We start from the raw sequence: 20,062 nt of genomic DNA on the forward strand, positions 1-20,062 counted from the left end.
CCCCAGGTATCCGCATGCTAGACCAACCCTTCATGACGGACATCATCGAGGCATCGTCCATCAGCCACATGCCCCAGGTCATTGACATCTACAGTGCCAGTTGGGGCCCCACCGATGACGGCAAGACAGTAGACGGCCCCCGAGAGCTCACTCTGCAGGCCATGGCTGACGGAGTCAACAAGGTACTTACACACGCACACGCACACACACACAAAAACACTGGTCTGACTGTGGATGGCAGGGTTGTAGAGTATTTTTCTTACTCAGATAACTCAGTTCTTTGAAGAGGCACACAGTATATGAGACTCAAGTCACAAAATAGGAAAAAGAACAGCTTTACACAAGAACAGCCTTGCTGTTAGACACTTTCAGAGACACCCTGGAACACACAGTTATTTAGCATACTGCCCATGCCAGTGGCAATTAGCTGCTTGATTAATCATAATACCACATGCAGAGGGGTGGTCTGGTCTGCTCTGACTAGATCTCAAGCAGCGTTGCTGAATAGGTGCAAAATGTGTTCTAAGCCTGGCTAAGATAAGCACAACTAATCAAGCAGTATTTCACTCAGCCTTCTAATATATAATATATATATATATATTAGAAGGCTGAGTGAAATAGTATATATATACCATTACGTAGGTTAGGCAGGATGTACATTGTAAAACAAAAAAAATAAGTACCTTATTTTCCACCAACCCAAGATGAGAATCATTCAATTAGCATTTTTTCCATTGAACAGCCATGTATGTTTCCTCAATTCTCTTCAACAGTTAGGGAACACTTTTCACCCCCACCCTGGTCCAATCACTTCACTCTAAACGAGTCACTTAGTTTGCATCTTGAGCGAGGCGGCTTCGTTTTGCAAATTGACGTGGATAATGGAAACAAATCACACGGAATGTTCCGGTACGGCGCTAGATATATGAGAGTGCTTGTTGGAGCGCCGGAGACAGAAGCCGTGCACGTATGTGATCTCACCGTATTTCAAACAGCACTTTGCAATGTAAATGGAAAGGGAGGTATAGATGTTGAGAGAGGGACACGTACGTAACTCTGGTGAACCTAGATCCTCCACAAATAAACAGAAGGGATTTGAGATGCAGACACCTCTGGTGCTAATTTTTCAACTGGAGTGGGATACTAAGTGTTTCATATCACCCAACTGGGCACAAACTGGTTGAATCAACATTGTTTCAACGTAATTTGTCAACATATTGTGATGTGGAATCTAAGTGGAAAATACTGTACATTGGATTTGAAAACAGTAATCACCGTAAACTTTTGTTCCGAGGATGAAATTTAAACCACAGGATTATGTCATTATGGTAACCAAATGTCAACATAGACAAACCTTTTACAACATTTGTTGAATTTGTACCTTTAAACCAGATTTTATAAATTATATCTCATTCAGAAAATAAACTATAGGCTTGGCAGCACCTCCTACTGGATCTATCTACATCTACCCTTTGGTCTCCCATCTAAGGTTTTAACCAAGCCCAACCTTGCTTAGCTATGATATTTGTTACTGACTATTACCAATGTACTATCGTGAGAATGTTTGTTGAGCAATCTCCACTTAAAAAAAGAAATAGATTCACTGTTGCTTTCGAAGCCATTCCAAAGGGTAGGTTTAACAAAGCAAATGAAATGTGACCGTACTTTATCACTCATAAATCAATGATACTATTTAGTCCTCTAGCATTTGTAAAGTCATCAACAGCAATCACTTCAATTCAACCCAGAATTCAACTAAAAATAGACAATACAATAGGTCTAAGGTTTCAAGCTCTGGTTTACATTTAAAATGTGATCATATTTAGTGATGTTGAATTGTGTGACGTTGTCAACGCAACCAAATATAAACATTTAAAGGATCTGTATCTTCTGCTTGGAAAATTCCATCTGTGCCAATAATTAGCCTGGCTTTAATTCCAGTTTGTCTCCAAATTAATCATTAGATTCACATCTCCATCTCAACCAAAAATCCAAGTTAAAGAGTAGGACTAAATCAAATCTAACTTTATTTAAAAAGGAATTTAATGTTTGATTTAATTTGATTTAGTCCTATTCTTTTGAGGACTAAGTCAGTGGTTACTGTAACTATACATTTCTTTTTATGTAATCATATAAAGCGTGCATGTTCAGGATAGCATACAAAGATCGTCACAGATCTGTGGATCTTCACAATTGCTGTAATAATCTGTGCAGAATCTTGAACGGCATTGGTCATTTGCACCATGTACTTTTAATGTAATCTCAACTGCAATCCGGGTCATTTGGTTCTTCTATTAGATGAAGCACAGTGATAACATTTTCATCTGTTGTACAAATAAACAAAATATCTGGAATTTGGTTGTGCATTTAGATGGCTGAAAGCATAGTGATACACATTGGAAATTCAACTAACTTTGGCTGTCTTTTTGAGTGGGTGAGTCTAGGTTGTAATCTCTGTGATAAACGTCTCAATCAAATATTACCCAATTATCCATGTTGAAATGACATAGTGTGCCCAGTGAGAGCCCATTTGTCATCCCAAAACTGTTTTATGATATGGATATGTTGTTTGCTCTTTTCAATTCACATGGTGTATCTGTTTCGTATCTGATTGTTATGGTCGAGAAGAGAGTCGCTATAATAGAGAGAGAGAAAAAAAATAAGATGGTTTGGAACAATATAATACAATGCAATACCTTGTACAGAGAACAGAGAATGCCCTCTTGGAACACTTAGTTCCCTTTTCTTAGCCCCTTTCTCAACCCGTTACTGAAATGACCAACCAGTATGCTAATTCGGATTAGATTGGGATTGGGTTCAACAGGGCTCAATTAGATTTGTAATTTTACACCCATGGACAAATTCCATATTCAATTGCATTAACCGGAAATGGAACTGACCCTGGCTTTGATGCTGAGGGTCAAGCTCAGTGGCTTTTACGCCACATTACCTCTCTGTATCCACTCCTATGAGCTCAGTGGCTTTTCCACCACATTACCTCTCTGTATCAACTCCTATGAGCTCAGTGGCTTTTCCACCACATTACCTCTCTGTATCCACTCCTATGAGCTCAGTGGCCATACATGTAAGGAGAGGAGAAAATGAAAGCAATCAAGAAACTAATAGCATCCGACTGGGCATACCACATCATTTCAACCTGGATAATTGGGTAATATTTGGTTGAGACGTTGATCAATGAGATTAAATCAAATCAAATTTTCTTGGTCACATACAGTACACATATTTAGCAGATGTTATTGTGGTTGTAGCGAAATGCTTGTGATCCTAGCTCCAACAGTGCAGTAGTATCTAACAATTCACAACAATACACACAAATCTAAAACTAAAAGAATGGAATTAAGAAATATACTGTATAAATATGAGGACGAGTAATGTCGGCGTGGCATTGACTAAAATACAGTAGAATACAGTATATACAAATGAAATGTGTAAAACAGTATGTAAACATTATTAAAGTGTCTAGTGTTCCATTATTAAAATGACCAGTGATTCCATGTCTATGTACATAGGTCAGCAGACTCTATGGTGCAAGGATGAGTAACTGGGTGGTAGCCGGCTAGTGATAGCTATTTAACAGTCTGATGGCCTTGAGATAGAAGCTGTTTTTCAGCCTCTCGGTCCCAGCTTTGATGGACCTGTATTGACCTCGCCTTCTGGATGATAATGGGGTGAACAGGCCATGGCTCTGGTGGTTGATGTCCTTGATGATCTTTTTGGCCTTCCTGTGGGTGCTGGGTGCTGTAGGTGTCCTGGAGGGCAGACAGTATGCCCCCGTTGATGCGTTGGGCAGACCGCATTACCCTCTGGAGAGCCCTGTGGCTGCGGAAGGTGTAGTTGCCGTACCAGGCATTGATACAGCCCGATAGGACGCTCTTAATTGTGCATCTGTTGCGCCTTCTTCACCACACTGTCTGTGTTGTGGACAATTTCAGATTATCAGTGATATGTATGCAGAGGAACTTGAAGCTTTTCACCTTTTCCAATGCAGTCCCGTCGATGTGGATAAGGGCTTGCTCCCTCTGCTGTCTCCTCAAGTCCATTATCACCTCTTTCGTTTTGTTGACTTCGAGGGAGAGGTTATTTTCCTGGCAATGCTCCGCCAGGTCCCTCGCCCTCCCGGTACGCTGTCTCGTCATTGTTGGTAATCAGGCCTACTACTGTTCTGTCGTCTGCAAACTTGATGATTGAGTTGGAGGCGTGCGTGGCCATGAACTCATGGGTGAACAGGGAGTACAGGGGGGCTGAGCACCACCCTTGTGGGGCCCCTGTGTTGAGGATCAGCATAGTGGAGGCGTTGTTTCCTACCTTCACCACCTGGGGGCGGCCCGTCTGGAAGTCCAGGACCCAGTTGCACAGGGCAGGGTTCAGACCCAGGGCCCAAAGCTTAATGATTAGCTTGGAGGGTACTATGGTGTTTAAGGCTGAGCTATAGTCAATGAACAGCATTCTTACATAGGTATTCCTCTTGTCCAGATGGGAGAGAGCAGTGTGCAATGCGATGACGATTGCATCGTCTTTGGATCTATTGGGGCGGTAAGCAAATTGAAATGGGTCTAGGGTGACAGGTAAGGTCGAGGTGATATGATCCTTAACTAGCCTTTCAAAGCACTTCATGATGACAGACGTGAGTGCTACAGGGCAATGGTAATTTAGTAATTCAGTTACCTTTGCTTTCTTGGCCACAGGAACAATGGTGGACATCTTGAAGCAAGTGGGGACAGCAGACTGGGATAGGTAGAGTATGTCTGTAAATACTCCAGCCAGCTGGTCTGCGCATGCTCCGAGAACATGGCTAGGGATTCCGACTGGGCCTGCAGCCTTGCGAGGGTTAACACGCTTAAACATCGTACTCACGTCGGCCACGGAGAATGAGAGCCCACAGAAGGTGTTTAGCTTGTCTGGGAGCAAGACGTCAGTGTCCGCGATGTGTCTGGGTTGCCCTATGTAACTCACGATTGTCTGTAGACCCTGCCACATATGCAGTATTTCTTTAGTGCCTTTTTGCAAACAGGATGCATGTTTTAGAATATTTTTATTCTGTACAGGCTTCCTTCTCTTCACTCTGTCAATTAGTTTAGTATTGTGGAGTATTGTGGAGTAACTACAATGTTGATCCATCCTCAGTTTTGTCTTATCACAGCCAATAAACTCCGTAAATGTTTTAAAGTAACCATTGGCCTCATGGTGGAATCCCTGACGATTTCCTTCCTCTCCAGCAACTGAGTTAGGAAGGACGCCTGCATCTTTGTAGTGACTGGGTGTATTGATACAACATCCAAAGTTTACTTAATAACTTCACCATTCTCAAAGGACAATTCAATGTCTGCTTTTTTTTTACCCATCTACCAATAGGTGTCGATCTTTGCGAGACATTGGAAAACCTCCCGGGTCTTTGCGGGGTAATCTGTGTTTGAAATACACTGCTCGACTGACCATACAGATTATTGTATGTGTGGGATACAGCGCTGAGGTAGTCATTCAAAAATCATGTTAAACAGTATTATTATACACAGAGTGAGTTCATGCAACTTATGTGACATGTTAAGCCCATTTTTACTCCTGAACTTATTTAGGCTTGCCATAACAAAGGGGTTGAATACTTATTGCCTCAAGACATTTCAGCTTTTCAGGTTGAATTGAAATAATAGCTGTTGATGACTTTGCAAATGTTATATACTGTAAAGTCCTAAATAAAATCATTGATGATATACTGTATGAATGATAGGGTATGGTCAGATTTAATTTGCTCTGTTAAACCTACCCTTTGGAATGACTTTGATAGCAATAGTAAACCTATTTAGTTTTCAAGTGGAGATCACTCTAAAAGTATTCTCATGCACATTGATAGCACATTGTCCAGTAGGAGGTGATGCCCAGCCTATATACAGTTGAAGTCGGAAGTTTACATACATACTTAGGTTGGAGTCATTAAAACTCATTTTTCAACCACTCCACACATTTCTTGTTAACAAACTATAGTTTTGGCAAGTCGGTTAGGACATCTACTTTGTGCATGACACAAGTACTTTGTCCATTAATTGTTTACAGACAGATTATTTCACTTATAATTCACTGTATCAAAATTACCGTGGGTAAGAAGTTTACATAATTACCGTGGGTAAGAAGTTGACTGTGCCTTTAAACAGCTTGGAAAATTCCAGAAAATGATGTCATGGCTTTAGAAGCTTCTGATAGGCTAATTGACATCATTTGAGTCAATTGGAGGTGTACCTGTGGATGTATTTCAATGCCTACTTTCAAACTCAGTGCCTCTTTGCTTGAATCATGGTAAAATCAAAAGAAATCAGCCAAGACCTCAGAAAAAAATTGTAGACCTTCACAAGTCTGGTTCATCCTTGGGAGCAATTTACAAATGCCTGAAGGTACCAAGTTCATCTGTACAAACAATAGTACACAAGTATAAACACCATGAGACCACGCAGTCGTCATACCGCTCAAAAAGGAGACGTGTTCTGTCTCCTAGAGATGAACGTACTTTGGTGTGAAAAGTGCAAATCAATCCCAGAACAACAGCAAAGGACCTTGTGAACATGCTGGAGGAAACGGGTACAAAAATATCTATATTTTTGGAGGAAGGAAAATTATGTGGATATATTGAAGCAACATCTCAAGACATCAGTCAGGAAGTTGAAGCTTGGTCGCAAATGGGTCTTCCAAATAGACAATGACCCCAAGCATACTTCCAAAGTTGTGATAAAATGGCTTACGGACAACAAAGTCAAGGTATTGGAGTGGCCATCACAAAGCCCTGACCTCAATCCCATAGAACATTTGTGGGCAGAACTGAAAAAGCGTGTGCGAGCAAGGAGACCTACAAACCTGACTCAGTTACACCAGCTCTGTCAGGAGGAAAGTGCCAAAATTCACCCAACTTATTGTGGGAAGCTTGTGAAAGGCTACCTGAACCGTTTGAGCCAAGTTAAACAATTTAAAGGCAATGCTACCAAATACTAATTGAGTGTATGTAAACTTCTGTCCCACTGGGAATGTGATGAAAGAAATAAAGGCTGAAATAAATCATTCTCTCTACTATTATTCTGACATTTCACATTCTTAAAATAAAGTGGTGATCCTAACTGACCTAAGACAGGGAATTTTTAGATGTCAGGAATTGTGAAACTGAGTTGAAATGTATAAGGCTAAGGTGTATGTAAACTTCCGACTTCAACTGTATTGTTTTTTTCTTCCTGATAGTGGATATAACGTTGAAGATCTGACGTTGTTTTAAAGGAATAAATTCAACATATTTTATTTAAGGTTTGTGGATGATGACATAATCCGGTGGTAGAAATGTTACCCTTTTTTCAAATCCAATGTATTTCCAACATAACTTCCACGTCACAATACATTGACAAATTAAGCAATGTTGATTCAACCAGTTTGTTCCCAGTGGGATACAGCTCTGGTATGTTTGTACAACCAGTAATGGCTCCCTCCCACATCTCTCCACATTATTAGCTCAACAGCTAGAGCTAATGAGTAAACAATTATCGTGCTTTGACTAAACCTGAGATTTGTTTTGGTTGATTTGTGACACTAGCACTAAAATACACTTTATCTGTACTGTTGCTGGAGTGAATAAAAGACTGTCTCTCTCTCCCTCTCCAACATAATTTTTTTCCCCTCTCTAACATCTTTCATCTGCACGACTCTTCAAACTCCCACCTCTTTCTCGCGTTCTTTATGTAACTGATTGTCAGCAACAGAAGATGAGAGCTATCATAACACAAATATGTGTCAGGTATTAGAGCTTGAGGAAAATAAACCACAAACTAAAAGCTTGACACTGGTGTTTCTCTACATGATACCGTTATGGATGTCTTTCTGACAAGGTAGCTACAGGTCTTGGTATAAAAACCATAAAATATGATCATCCAGAGGCGGAAATAACTTAACCCAACTATGGAAGCTGTCAGAGAGCAAGAGAACATTGCTTACATCTGCTATGACAGGCTCATTGTCCACCTTCCCTCCCAAATGCCTGGGAGGAATGAGAGATCCTCAGGGTCAGTAGTTTCAGCCTTACATCACACACACATTTATGTTGTCTCCAATGTATATCTATCGCTGTAAAACTACCAAGGAAAGGGCTAATAATAGCCCATATTAATATATGTAGCCTTAGAAATAATGTTAATGAAATCATTAACTTGTTAACATCAGATAACATTAATAAACTTGCCATCTCTGAAAGTCACTTAAATAATTCCCTTGATGATACAGCAGTAGCAATACACGGATATAACATCTACAGAAAGGAATGCCTATGGGGGAGGTGTTGCTGTATATGTTCAGAGCCTTATTCCTGTGAACTTAGCGAAGATCTCATGTCAAATGTTGAAGTGTTGCAAGTTTACATCTAAAGCCTCTTTTTTGGGGGTGCTGCTATAGGCCACCAAATGCTAACAGTCAGTATTTGGATAAAACTATGTGTGCAATGCTTGATAATGTGTGTGATGTTAACAGAGACGTCTATTTCCTGGGTGACCTGAACACTGACTGGTTAGCAACTAGCTGTCCTCTCAAGAGGAAGCTTGTAACTGTGACCCAAGAGGAAGCTGTAATATAACCCAGGTTATCACTCAACCAATTAGAGAGCATACCAATAGTGTTGGATCTGTGACATCCACTTGTATTGATCATATCTTCACTAATGCTGCAGAGCTTTGCTCCAAAGCAAAATACATTTCCATTGGCTGTAGTGACCATAACATTGTGGAAATAACAAGGAAAGCCAAAGTGCCAAAGGTTGGGCCTAAAGTAATTTATAAGAGATCATACAAAATGTTTACTCAGGATTATTTTGATGAAAATGTCAAGTTTGTTGGTCTGATGTGTATGAGGAAGTGAATATAAACGCAGCACTGGAAGTATTTGTAAAATGATTCATACCAATTGTTGACAAGCATGCACCTGTTCAAAAACTAACTGTGAGAACTGCTTAAAGAAAAATGCAAGAGGTGGCAAACAAGTCAGGCTGCTCAACATACTGTAAATTGAGAAAGGTTGTGACTAAACTTAACAAAAATTTAAATAAATGATACTACCAAACAAAGATAAATTACATAAAACACAATGGAAAAATACTTTGGATTACTTTAAATTATATCAGCTGCAGAAAACCCAGTTCTTCTCTATCATTCGTTGAAGTTGATGGGTTATTTATGTTGCCAATAATTTCAATCATTATTTCACTAATAAAGTAGAAAAGTGAGATGACAACATTGATCATTTAACAATCATATTTTTGTATAAAATATTTACTTATGAAAGAGAAGGATTACTGTTTTGAATATGGTCAAGTTAGAATGGAAGAGGTGGAAAAACTATTGTTATCCATCAATAATGATAAGCCACCAGGTATAGACAACCTTGATAGGAAACTATTTAGAATTGTAGCAGACTGTCTTGACACCCCTATTTGCTATTTATTTAACTGAAGCCTAAAGGAGTGTGTGTGTCCACAGGCGTGTAAGGAAGCTAAAGTAAATCCACTGCCTAAAAATAGGAAAGCACCCTTTGCTGGTTCTAAAAGCCACCCAATCAGTTTGCTGTCAGTTCTTAGTAAACTGAAGAGGATTGTGTTTGGCAAAATACAATGCTATTTTCACAGAACAAGTTACCTACCGACTTTCAGCATGCATACAGAGAAGGTCACTCAACTTGTACTGCACTGACTTAGATGACTGATGATTGCTTAAAATAAATGCAAAATAAGATGATAGTTTGAGCTGTACTGTTAGATTTCAGTGCAGCCTTTGATATTATTGATCATAAATTGTTATTAAAAAACTCACTTGCTATGGCTTTACATCACCTGCCATCAATCACATGGTTGGAAAGTTATTTATCCAATAGGACCCAGAGAATATTTTTGAATGGAAGTTTTTCTAATATCACATATGTACAGTGCGGTGTCCCTCAGGACATTTTCCTTGGGCCATTACTCTTCTCTATTTTTACAAATGACTTACACAAAGCTAGAATGACTATGTGTGCGGATGATTCCACACTCTACATGTCAGCACCCAAAGCCAGTGAGCTCACTGAAATTCAAAATAAGGAGATACTGTCAGTGTCAGAATGGGTGATTAATAATAAACTGGTCTTAAATACATTTAAAACTAAAAGCATTGTATTTGGTTCAAAACATTCTCTTGAGATCTAAAGCTCAACTGGAGTTGTACATAAAGTGTGTGACCATTGAGCAAGTTGAGGAAGCTAAACTCCTAGGTATAACATTGGATGGTCAATTATCATGGGCAAGTGATATTGACAAAGTTGTTGTGACGATGAGGAGCGATACTGTCATAAAAAGATATTCCGAATTTTTTACACAAAAATCTAAAAAAATAGTTGTTCAGGCTCTGGTCTTGTCCCATCTTAGTTTTTTTGTAAATCGCTTTGGTACTATTTTCACAAGTATGTGATATATTTTCACAACTCTTAGTACAAAAGTTCAAACTGGTCATACTTGTAACGCAGCCAGTCTTTCATTCAAAACCTGTCATTGTGCATTAATTTGGATTGTAAACATCTCTTACTACACAACCATTGATTCAAAATATGCATTTATTGTGAAATGTAATGAGAAAATTGTCTTAATCATCTAAATGCAACAATGATATATTTTCAATTTAGTTTTCAGTTAATCAAATAGCAAACAATGAAAGATACACATTTCAAATTGCCCTTAGAAGTGTTGAAAGTAATATCCTACAGTACTGTACATTTTACCGTTTTCACATTAGGCAATACACTTACATTACCCAACAAAATTGACAGAAAACCTATCATTTCCATAATATCTATACAATGGGTAATCAAAGGTGTGGTCAGTGAAGACATCCTCTACAATCATTCATGCCAATTTTTATATATATTTTTCAGATAGAATTGCAACATAGGTGTGCTGTCTGTAATCAAATGTAAGAAATTAAATGAATGAAAATAAACGTTTAGCACCATTTATTTGTATCAAATAAGTTCATATTCATTTTAAAACAACACCATATTAATGTTTTAACTTAGGAAGAGTTCAGAAATCAATATTTGGGGGAATAACCCTGATTTTCAATCACAACTTTCATGCGTCTTGGCATGCTCTCCACCAGTCTTTCACATTGATGTTGGGTGACTTTATGCCACTCCTGGTGCAAAAAATCAAGCAGCTCTGCTTTGTTTGATGGCTTGTGACCATCCATCTTCCTCTTGATCACATTCCAGAGGTTTTCAATGGGGTTCAGGTCTGGAGATTGGGTTGGCCATGACAGGGTCTTGATCTAGTGGTCCTCCATCCACACCTTGATTGACCTGGCTGTGTTGCATGAAGCATTGTCCTGCTGGAAAAACCACTCCTCAGAGTTGGGGAACATTGTCAGAGCAGAAGGAAGCAAGTTTTCTTCCAGGACAACCTTGTACGTGGCTTGATTCATTCGTCCTTCACAAAGACAAATCTGCCCCCATTCCAGCCTTGCTGAAGCACCCCCAGATCATCCCCGATCCTCCACCAAATTTCACAGTGGGTGCGAGACACTGTGGCTTGTAGGCCTCTCTAGGTCTCGCACCCACTGTGAAATTTGGTGGAGGATCGGTGATGATCTACCTAAACATACTCGGCCCACAGTTGTTTCACCTGGTCGTTATTTCTCTCAAAAGGCACCAGGTAAATGTGTTTCATAGATACCTGGTGACTCTTCAAAAGGTGGGCAATTGTTGGTAGGTTGAGGGAGGCCACATTGGCAAAGGTAGCCTGCTTTATTTTGGACAGCTGTATGTCATTCCTGGCCCCTACCATTTCCACCACTGCTCACCCCTGCTGGTTGGTCAGCTCACAGCCACCACCATGGGGTCTTCTGTCAATTCTGAGGGTAAAACTGTCAATAGATCATACTGTAAGAATACTGTAACATGTTTTGGGAATTTACATGCATTACAATATGTAATTTACTGTAAATGTAATGGTCCAGCATAGTGCATATCCTGCAGACTTTCCGGTTTTCTTGGATAAATGTTCTCATGATGGAATTTATAGTTAATCTTTTCAGATTGGGGTGCACTCATCTGGCAGCCTCTGACGTGGTAAGGCTTTTGTTAACCACATGGTCAATGACGATGGCCCGGACTTCATTAGATACAACAGTTCCCTGCCATCTGCATCCCTCTCTCTGATGTCCACCTCTTTGACGGGTCCAATGCCCAACTCTTTGATGGGCCCATGCCCACCTCGTTGACCTCTTTGATGGGGCCCATGCCCACCTCGTTGACCTCTTTGATGGGGCCCATGCCCACCTCGTTGACCTTTTTGATGGGGCCCATGCCTACCTCGTTGACCTCTTTGATGGGGCCCATGCCCACCTGTTTGATGGGTCCCATGCCCGCCTCTCTGACGGGCCTCTTGTCCACGATCTCTTTGATTTCTTCCTCCCTCTTGCTGTCTATCCTGCTCCATGTTGAAAGACATTGCAAGTGTTCACACACACCCTTTTATAATGATGACCCATTGTGCTTAGCACAATGTTAAATCAATTAGCAATAACAAGTAGTCATTATGTATGGTAATCATCTATCATACATGTCATTTAGATGTTTATACTTTACAAACACACATTTTATTTCTGTAGTTCTCAATTTCCATTTATAGTAGACACACCAGTTTAAAATCTATAGGTTTACCAAACAGTTAAGTGATTAACCAACCATTAAGCACAGTTGGATTAAGTGACAGTCAAATGTATTTAAACAAATGAGAAGAGAATCATATGAAAAGTATTGTGAGCGTTGCATTGTGGAAGGCAATTATTTTATATGAAAGTTATTTCTAGATGAAACTCTGATTAGGTTTGCTGAAAAAGTTACTGTATGATGTTGTGTGTTGTACTTAGTCAATGGAAAAGGTGCTTAACGTTTAGGAAAAAACAGACTTTTTGATGATCTGTTTTGAGTTTTGTACTAAGAGTTGTGAAATTTTACCACATACTTGTGAAAATAGTACCAAAGCGAGAAAAAAAACAATGAATTACTGTCCGGTAATATGGTCAAGTACAGCAAAGAAAGACCTAGCAAAGCTGCAACTGTCTCAAAACAGAGCAGCACACCTTGCCCTTAACTGCTGTCGTGGAAATGACCACCAGGGACACCTGAAGTCAATATTAAATGAATCATTCTTTATTGACAGCAAGCTGGAGAGGTTCCAACAAACTTAATGCACCATATTACACGTTGGTGGGGAGCTCCGCCGGGGCAGTCCCATTAGTTCTCTTATAAACTGCTTACACAGACAAGTTATATTTGCATGATTTACATTATTCATTCAACATTAACTTTTGGATCATGTTGAAAGACATTGCAAGATCATTTCACAGGTGCACCTTGTGCTGGGGACAATAAAAGGTCACTCTAAAATGTGCAGTTTTGTCACACAACCCAATGCCACAGTTTTGAGGGAGCGTGCAATTGTCATGCTGACTGCAGGAATGTCCAACAGAGCTGTTGACAGATAATTTAATGTTAATTTCTCTACCATGTCAGTTTTAGAGAATTTGGCAGTACGTCCAACCGGCCTCACAACCACAGACCACGTGGGGCTGAGAAGTATTTCTGTCTGTAATTAAGGCCTTTGAGAAAAACGTATTCTGATTGGCTGGTGCTGGCTCGCAAGTGGGTGGGCCTATGTCCTCCCAGGCCCACCCATGGCTGCACCCCTGCCCAGCGATGTGAAATCCATAGATTATGGACTCATTTATTTATTTCTATTGACTGATATCCTTCTAGGAATTGTAACTCAGTAAAATGTTCTAAATTGTTGCATGTTGCGTTTATATCTTTTTTCAGGATAGCATGATTGTAATCATCATTATTAGCAGTTTGTATGATAATTGTTGGAACATTGTAAAATAATGTAACTAGTTTTACTACTACAGCACTACTGCTAATGTACTGCTTCCACTACCACTACCACTGTTTCTACCACTATCACACATCCTGAAGTCAGTTGATGTGTTGTCTCGTAGGGCCGAGGAGGGAAAGGCAGTATCTACGTGTGGGCATCTGGAGACGGCGGTAGCTATGACGACTGTAACTGTGACGGTTACGCCTCCAGCATGTGGACCATCTCCATCAACTCAGCAATCAACGATGGTCGTACGGCTCTGTACGACGAGAGCTGCTCCTCCACCCTCGCATCCACCTTCAGCAATGGGCGCAAGAGGAACCCTGAAGCTGGCGTGGTGAGTGTGTGAGAAAGAGTGTGAAAGACAGAGAGAGAGAAAAATTAAAAATGTGTGTGTGGTTGACCAAGTTCATCTCATTGTTATCCTCAGTCTGAGTACATTGAGTACACTGAGTGCTCAGATTTATACGATTTCTATCCCTGAATCCGACCCTACAAAGACAAGGTTGCATAATGATATGGTCTTTTCAGCCAACTTTCCATTGTTCTGTGTCGTTATGAGACATTAACTATTCACTGAAGACTGAATACCTGTCCTTAGTTGTATGCAGTCTTTCTCTGTGATTGATTGAGGGATTGTTCTATTCTCTTTCATTTGAACAATCCCCAGAGATGGAAACATGGCACTCAATCTATTCCTTATTTCAATGTATGTCAGCCCATTCAGCAGAAGAAAAGCTCTGGGATGAGACAGGGAAGGTTATAAGCCTGTGATTTCACTGGGGGTGTGAAATATCAGGTGGAGATTGAGGGGGCAGATGTGTGATCAGTTATACATCCCTCTTTCTAACACAGTGTAACAAAGAACATCTGGGGTCCTCGAAGTATCAGGCACTGAGATAGACAGCTCACAATCTAGTGGTCCCTGATTAATGTCTCCTCATGGTCTAGTTTTCATGGATAATAAAAGAAGATAGAAAAGAGGATTGGAAGGAGGGAGATTGTTAAACCCTTTTCATCTCTGCTTACTGTCAAACAGGACATACAAGTATAAAATAGGATTTTACTATAAGGAAGATGTAGACTAGACACAGTACATTTTACTATTGTTCCCCATTTGTAGATTGTATGTGGTCTGGGATTTGTTCAGGTTATTGTTCATTTTAGAATACATAGAAGATATATCGAGAACAAACTCTGTCCCTGAAATGATCTGTGGGTCTAGAAGACAAGCCAGTTGCTCAACAACCCTGTGACTGTTTCATATCTGTCATCAGAGTAGAGGATTGGGACAATGATTAGCAGAGACATATGGGCTACAACTGTCTGCTTTGTTGTTATTTCAGTATTTATCTGGGGAATTGTGTCACCGGGCAGAGTTATCACAAGACAATGTGTGAATCATCTGTGCCTTAGATAAATGCTATGAGAGAGATATATATATATATATACTGTATATATATATATATATAGAGAGAGAGAGAGAGATATCTAGAGATAAAAGACCATCTGACCTTGATGGTCATACTACAGTCATTCTGGTCATACTAATCCCTTTCACTCACTCTTTTGAGTTTTCTCTTGCCACTTTGCCACACGGTAGCTTGTTCTTCTGTTGTTTTGTTGTTCTGTAATTCGTAGGCAACTTTTTAAGAAAACACTATATAAATACAATTTCATTAATATGTGTTCAGTCAAGGCTACTCAATCATAGAGAATATTCTGACAAATAAATCCCCCTCTCAGTGTATTGATTTTCAAGAGATGTCTCTCTCCAATATAAGAACCGTATTTGGTATTTTGACTTTCACCAGGAAGCCAATGGCGGTTGAGAGAGACAGGAATTCCCTCGTGTGCTTCTCTCTCTCTCTGACTAATTGTATATAATCTCTGATTATCTGTAATTAAATTACACATTATGAATCACATGTTTACTGAATCATTTGCATTTTTGAAGTCTTCTCTTCTCCACATTCCCCTCCACTCCTCTCATTGGATGTTGTTATCCCACTGATATGATTACAGTCTTCCATGGTTGTGTTATACCAGGCCACCACGGACCTATATGGAAACTGCACCCTGCGCCACTCTGGAACATCAGCAGCAGCTCCTGAAGCAGCCGGAGTGTTTGCCTTGGCATTGGAGGCCAAGTATGTACACACACACACACACATTACTGGTCAGTGTCTGAAGGTCTTACAATCAGAGGAGAATATGGCTGTTCTAACTCTGTTAACATGGACGAGATGTGTTTCATAACTTCAGCTCCACACTGACTGAAACCTTGGCTGTGTCATTACATACGACCTATTCCCTTCAATGTCTTTCTCTCCCACTCTCCCCCCTTTGTTTCTATCCTTCTCTCCAGAACACTTCATATCTTCCCTCTTCACAGAATCATTTATTAAACAAAGCTTCCATTAAGCCAACAGACCTACCCCATGAATAAAAGGGAAAGTTGTTTGTTGTCTTGCCCAGTTATTACTAAGTCTCTGTGTTCGTGCCAGGGATACAAATCATATTTGGCCCGGCGTGTGTTCTTTATACGTCGTTACATGGCTGAAACACAAGGTTTCTATTGTAGATTTGGCCCAAAGTGCACGTTCATGTTTTATAAATGACCGAATGGCCCATATACATGAACCAGAGCGACTCAGCGCTAGCTGGTGATGTAAGATGATGGTGGAGTGTTCTCCCAGCATAGCCAGCCGGGACGCGTATGTCACCATGTTGCCGAGTGAACCGGACAAATACCTCAGCCCATTTAGACGATGATAAAATCCATAATTAATAATGCATCGTTTTGTTTTGGGGTTTTATTATGTTCAACAAAGATTACACTGTGGCAACAGCAACATTTACAAGTCTTTCATTTCATACATCATGAATTCACTGCCGATGTGAAAACTTAGCCTAATTTGGTCCTTATGGTCTCGAAAATGTAAAACATATGCTAATGAAGTCAAATGGCACATTTGATCTGAATAATATAATAGATTTGACTTGATAGTTACTTTAGATACTATGGGAGCATGTAGAGTGGAGTCCTGCCTCAGACCAGAGCTAGGCCAGGCTCCAGCTGCTCCCGGAAGACCAAAAATATATATAAAAATAGTATATTCTGAACATTCTATCTCACGTACAAGATGCAAGTGCAAGGGTTTCTAGACAGGTTTCACCCACTGTCCCCAATCGTTTTCAATCCTTTTAACTCAGACAGCCTTTTTGTCATATTAAGGGCTGGTGTTTTTGTTCTCTATGCCATTAGCCAATGGCACAGACCAGGACTGTGTAAAGAGAAGCTGTTTGCTTAACACACAATAATGATGTTAGTGTCAGGGGCAGCGGATGCTAGCACTGGCTAGAAGTATAAAGCTGGTGTGTGTTATTGAGTGCCGAGACCCTTTTTACTGGCCAAACACACTTGGACTGTGTGGTGTCAGGATTCAGTGAGTCAGCACAGAATAAAACTGTTGTTCCACAGTAGAGATAAGCAGTAGAGACGTGCTGCCAGCCGTCTCAAAGCAGACCCTTTAATGTTCACACATCTGAGGCGTTATCATCAAAGTGTATCAAGAGATCAGACCTTCATTCCAATCATCACTTTTATGACAAAATGCACCAGAATCCATTCAGTCTCTTCTATTGGATGTGTTGATCATTTCCCTTACTTTGTGACCTAGAAGGAGATGTAGCACATGATTTGCTGGATTTGATTTATTTTACCTTTATTTAACTAGGCAAATCAATTAAGAACAAATTCTTTTTTTCAATGACTGCCTAGGAACAGTGGGTTATCTGCCTTGTTAAGGGGCAGAACGACAGATTTTTACCTTGTCAGCTCGGGGATTCGATCTTGCAGCCTTTCGGTAACTAGTCCAGCACGCTAACCACTAGGCTACCTGCCGCTCCACTCCATCTGATAATTTCCTGTACTGTGCTGTGCTGTGGATGGGTGGTACTCAAGGTGAATAGAATAGATTCATTAACATGTTATCATCTACTGCCCCTGTCTGTGAAGTACTGTAGTGTTGAACGCGTATATTATAAACATAATGCCTGATCAGACACCTGTGTCCACCTGGTACACACATATAACCCTCCTCTCCCTCCCTCCCTCTCCCCTCCACACCCCACAGCCCCAACCTGACATGGAGGGACATGCAGCACCTGTCTGTGCTGACCTCAAAGAGGAACCAGCTTCATGACGAGGTGCACCAGTGGCGGAGGAACGGCGTGGGCCTGGAGTTCAACCACCTGTTTGGTTACGGTGTGCTGGACGCTGGCGGCATGGTCAAGATGGCCAAGGAGTGGAAGACCGTCCCTGAGCGTTTTCACTGCGTGGCTGGATCATTGCAGGATGTCCAGTAAGTGACTGGGTTCTCTTCAGACTTAGTAAATTACCGACCAGGCTGAAACTAGAATTAGTACTGAGATGTTAGTTTGTTTTGATATGTTTGTTTGTATTTAGCTAAGTCTGCTCCAGTACCTGACTGTGTGGTTCGTCTGCAGTTAGACCCAAATTGTTAGCTCTATCTGTCTGTAGAATAGGCCTGTGTGTTACAAAGTGCTTTGATGCTGATTACAATGGGTTTATCTGGTCTGTGCTGTGGGGTGATAGCCTCAGTGATATGATCCATACCTACCTGTTACAAATGCGTGTCTGCCCTTGGTCTCTCCCTACCTCCCTCTCTCACTCCCCCTCGCTTTCTCATTCACTGTACCCTCTGCATCAGCCCGTTTCCGGAGCTTTGGACTTATGTCCTCCAGTGTCTCCCTGCGTGAGCCTCACAAGCACCCACACACACACACTATAATTAGACCCCAACACATCGCTTGGCACAGCTTGCCCTAGCAACCCTGTCAATAAGACCGAGTAACAGGCGTGGAGGGACATCATGGCTGTCTGTGTGTGTGAAGGTGGATTCTATGTGTGTGTTTGTATGTGTGTGTGTGTGTGTGTGTATGTGTGTGTGTGTGTGTGACTGCCCACGTCTTCCTATGCTGACCTTTCAATAGAATATCACCCCTCTCATTTTCCTTCCTAATCTGTGGTCCACAGTTGGGACGGCCATGGCAACACAGCAGAATGGCAACCAGAGTGTGTGTGTGTGTGTGTGTGTGTGTCTCAGAGGAGCCCAGTCATGGCAGAGTCAGTCGCTGTTGTGTGTGTGTGAAGATAAGGTGTGTATCTAAGCTCCTGTAATGACAGCCTTTAAGTCCAGTGTAGAGGAGGCTGCTTTTGCACAGCAGGCCTGAAATCTAACTGCCAGTAGCTCAGGAGCTGAAGCAAGGATATGCATGTTCTTGATACTATTTGAAAGGAAACACTTTGAAGTTTGTGGAAATGTGAAATTAATGTAGGAGTATATAGCACATTAGACCTGGTAAACTTGTTTTTTGTTTGTTTTTTGCATCATCTTTGAAATGCAAAATAAAGGCCATACATTGACCTAGGAATCTACTTTAGATGTTGTCCACAAGAGGGTGGCAGTGTGCGTGCAAAGTTTCAGACTGATACATTCAAGAATGAGAGCTCTACATAATATTTTGTATCAAGTCTCCCAGGTGTCCCTCATGAGTTTGCCCAAATGTACCCAAGTGGCCGAATTGGTCAACTGATAAATTCCCAAGTACATAACTATAGAGAACATACAACAATTCTATGGTAAAAAAACAGTTAAGTTTACACACTCCCAGAAATGTAATACATGATGGATCATTAGCTTCGCTACAAAAAAGGTACTTACCTTCACACCTCTAGATGGCCGGGTGGGGTGAGTGTGGAGCTAGAGAGAGCAGAGGGGTCAGACTGGAGAAGCCAGTTCCTACATTTGAATGAGTGGGGGATGGACTTGAATGTGGTGTTGGAAGTTGACTCCCACAAGTCATCTTACTCCCTACCACTATTGAAAAAATCTGTTAGAACACAAGTTTACTGTTACTTATTTTATTTAACCTTTATTTATTTTTTTGCAGGGGGTGAGCACTGCATCAATACATCAAATACACAACACATATCTATAAACATGTATATTATATAGAGTATGGGGAACACAATCACTATAATGAAATATGTGGATCAATAGGCAATAAGATGCATAGACTATACTAATATATTGTATGCCT

General features: G+C 40.7%; 1 protein-coding gene across 1 annotated transcript in view; it reads left to right on the forward strand.

The window, feature by feature from the left end:
* Positions 1 to 20,062, forward strand: part of pcsk2 (proprotein convertase subtilisin/kexin type 2) — a 74,098-nt gene that overhangs the window by 37,217 nt on the left and 16,819 nt on the right. The window contains exons 8-11 of the mRNA XM_071380554.1: positions 7 to 182; positions 14,055 to 14,270; positions 15,983 to 16,083; positions 18,073 to 18,300. Coding sequence (XP_071236655.1) covers positions 7 to 182; positions 14,055 to 14,270; positions 15,983 to 16,083; positions 18,073 to 18,300 — 721 coding nt within the window. The remainder of the gene's footprint in view (positions 1 to 6; positions 183 to 14,054; positions 14,271 to 15,982; positions 16,084 to 18,072; positions 18,301 to 20,062) is intronic.

The sequence above is a fragment of the Salvelinus alpinus genome, chromosome 32 (assembly GCF_045679555.1).
Source record: "Salvelinus alpinus chromosome 32, SLU_Salpinus.1, whole genome shotgun sequence".
Classification (NCBI taxonomy): domain Eukaryota; kingdom Metazoa; phylum Chordata; class Actinopteri; order Salmoniformes; family Salmonidae; genus Salvelinus; species Salvelinus alpinus.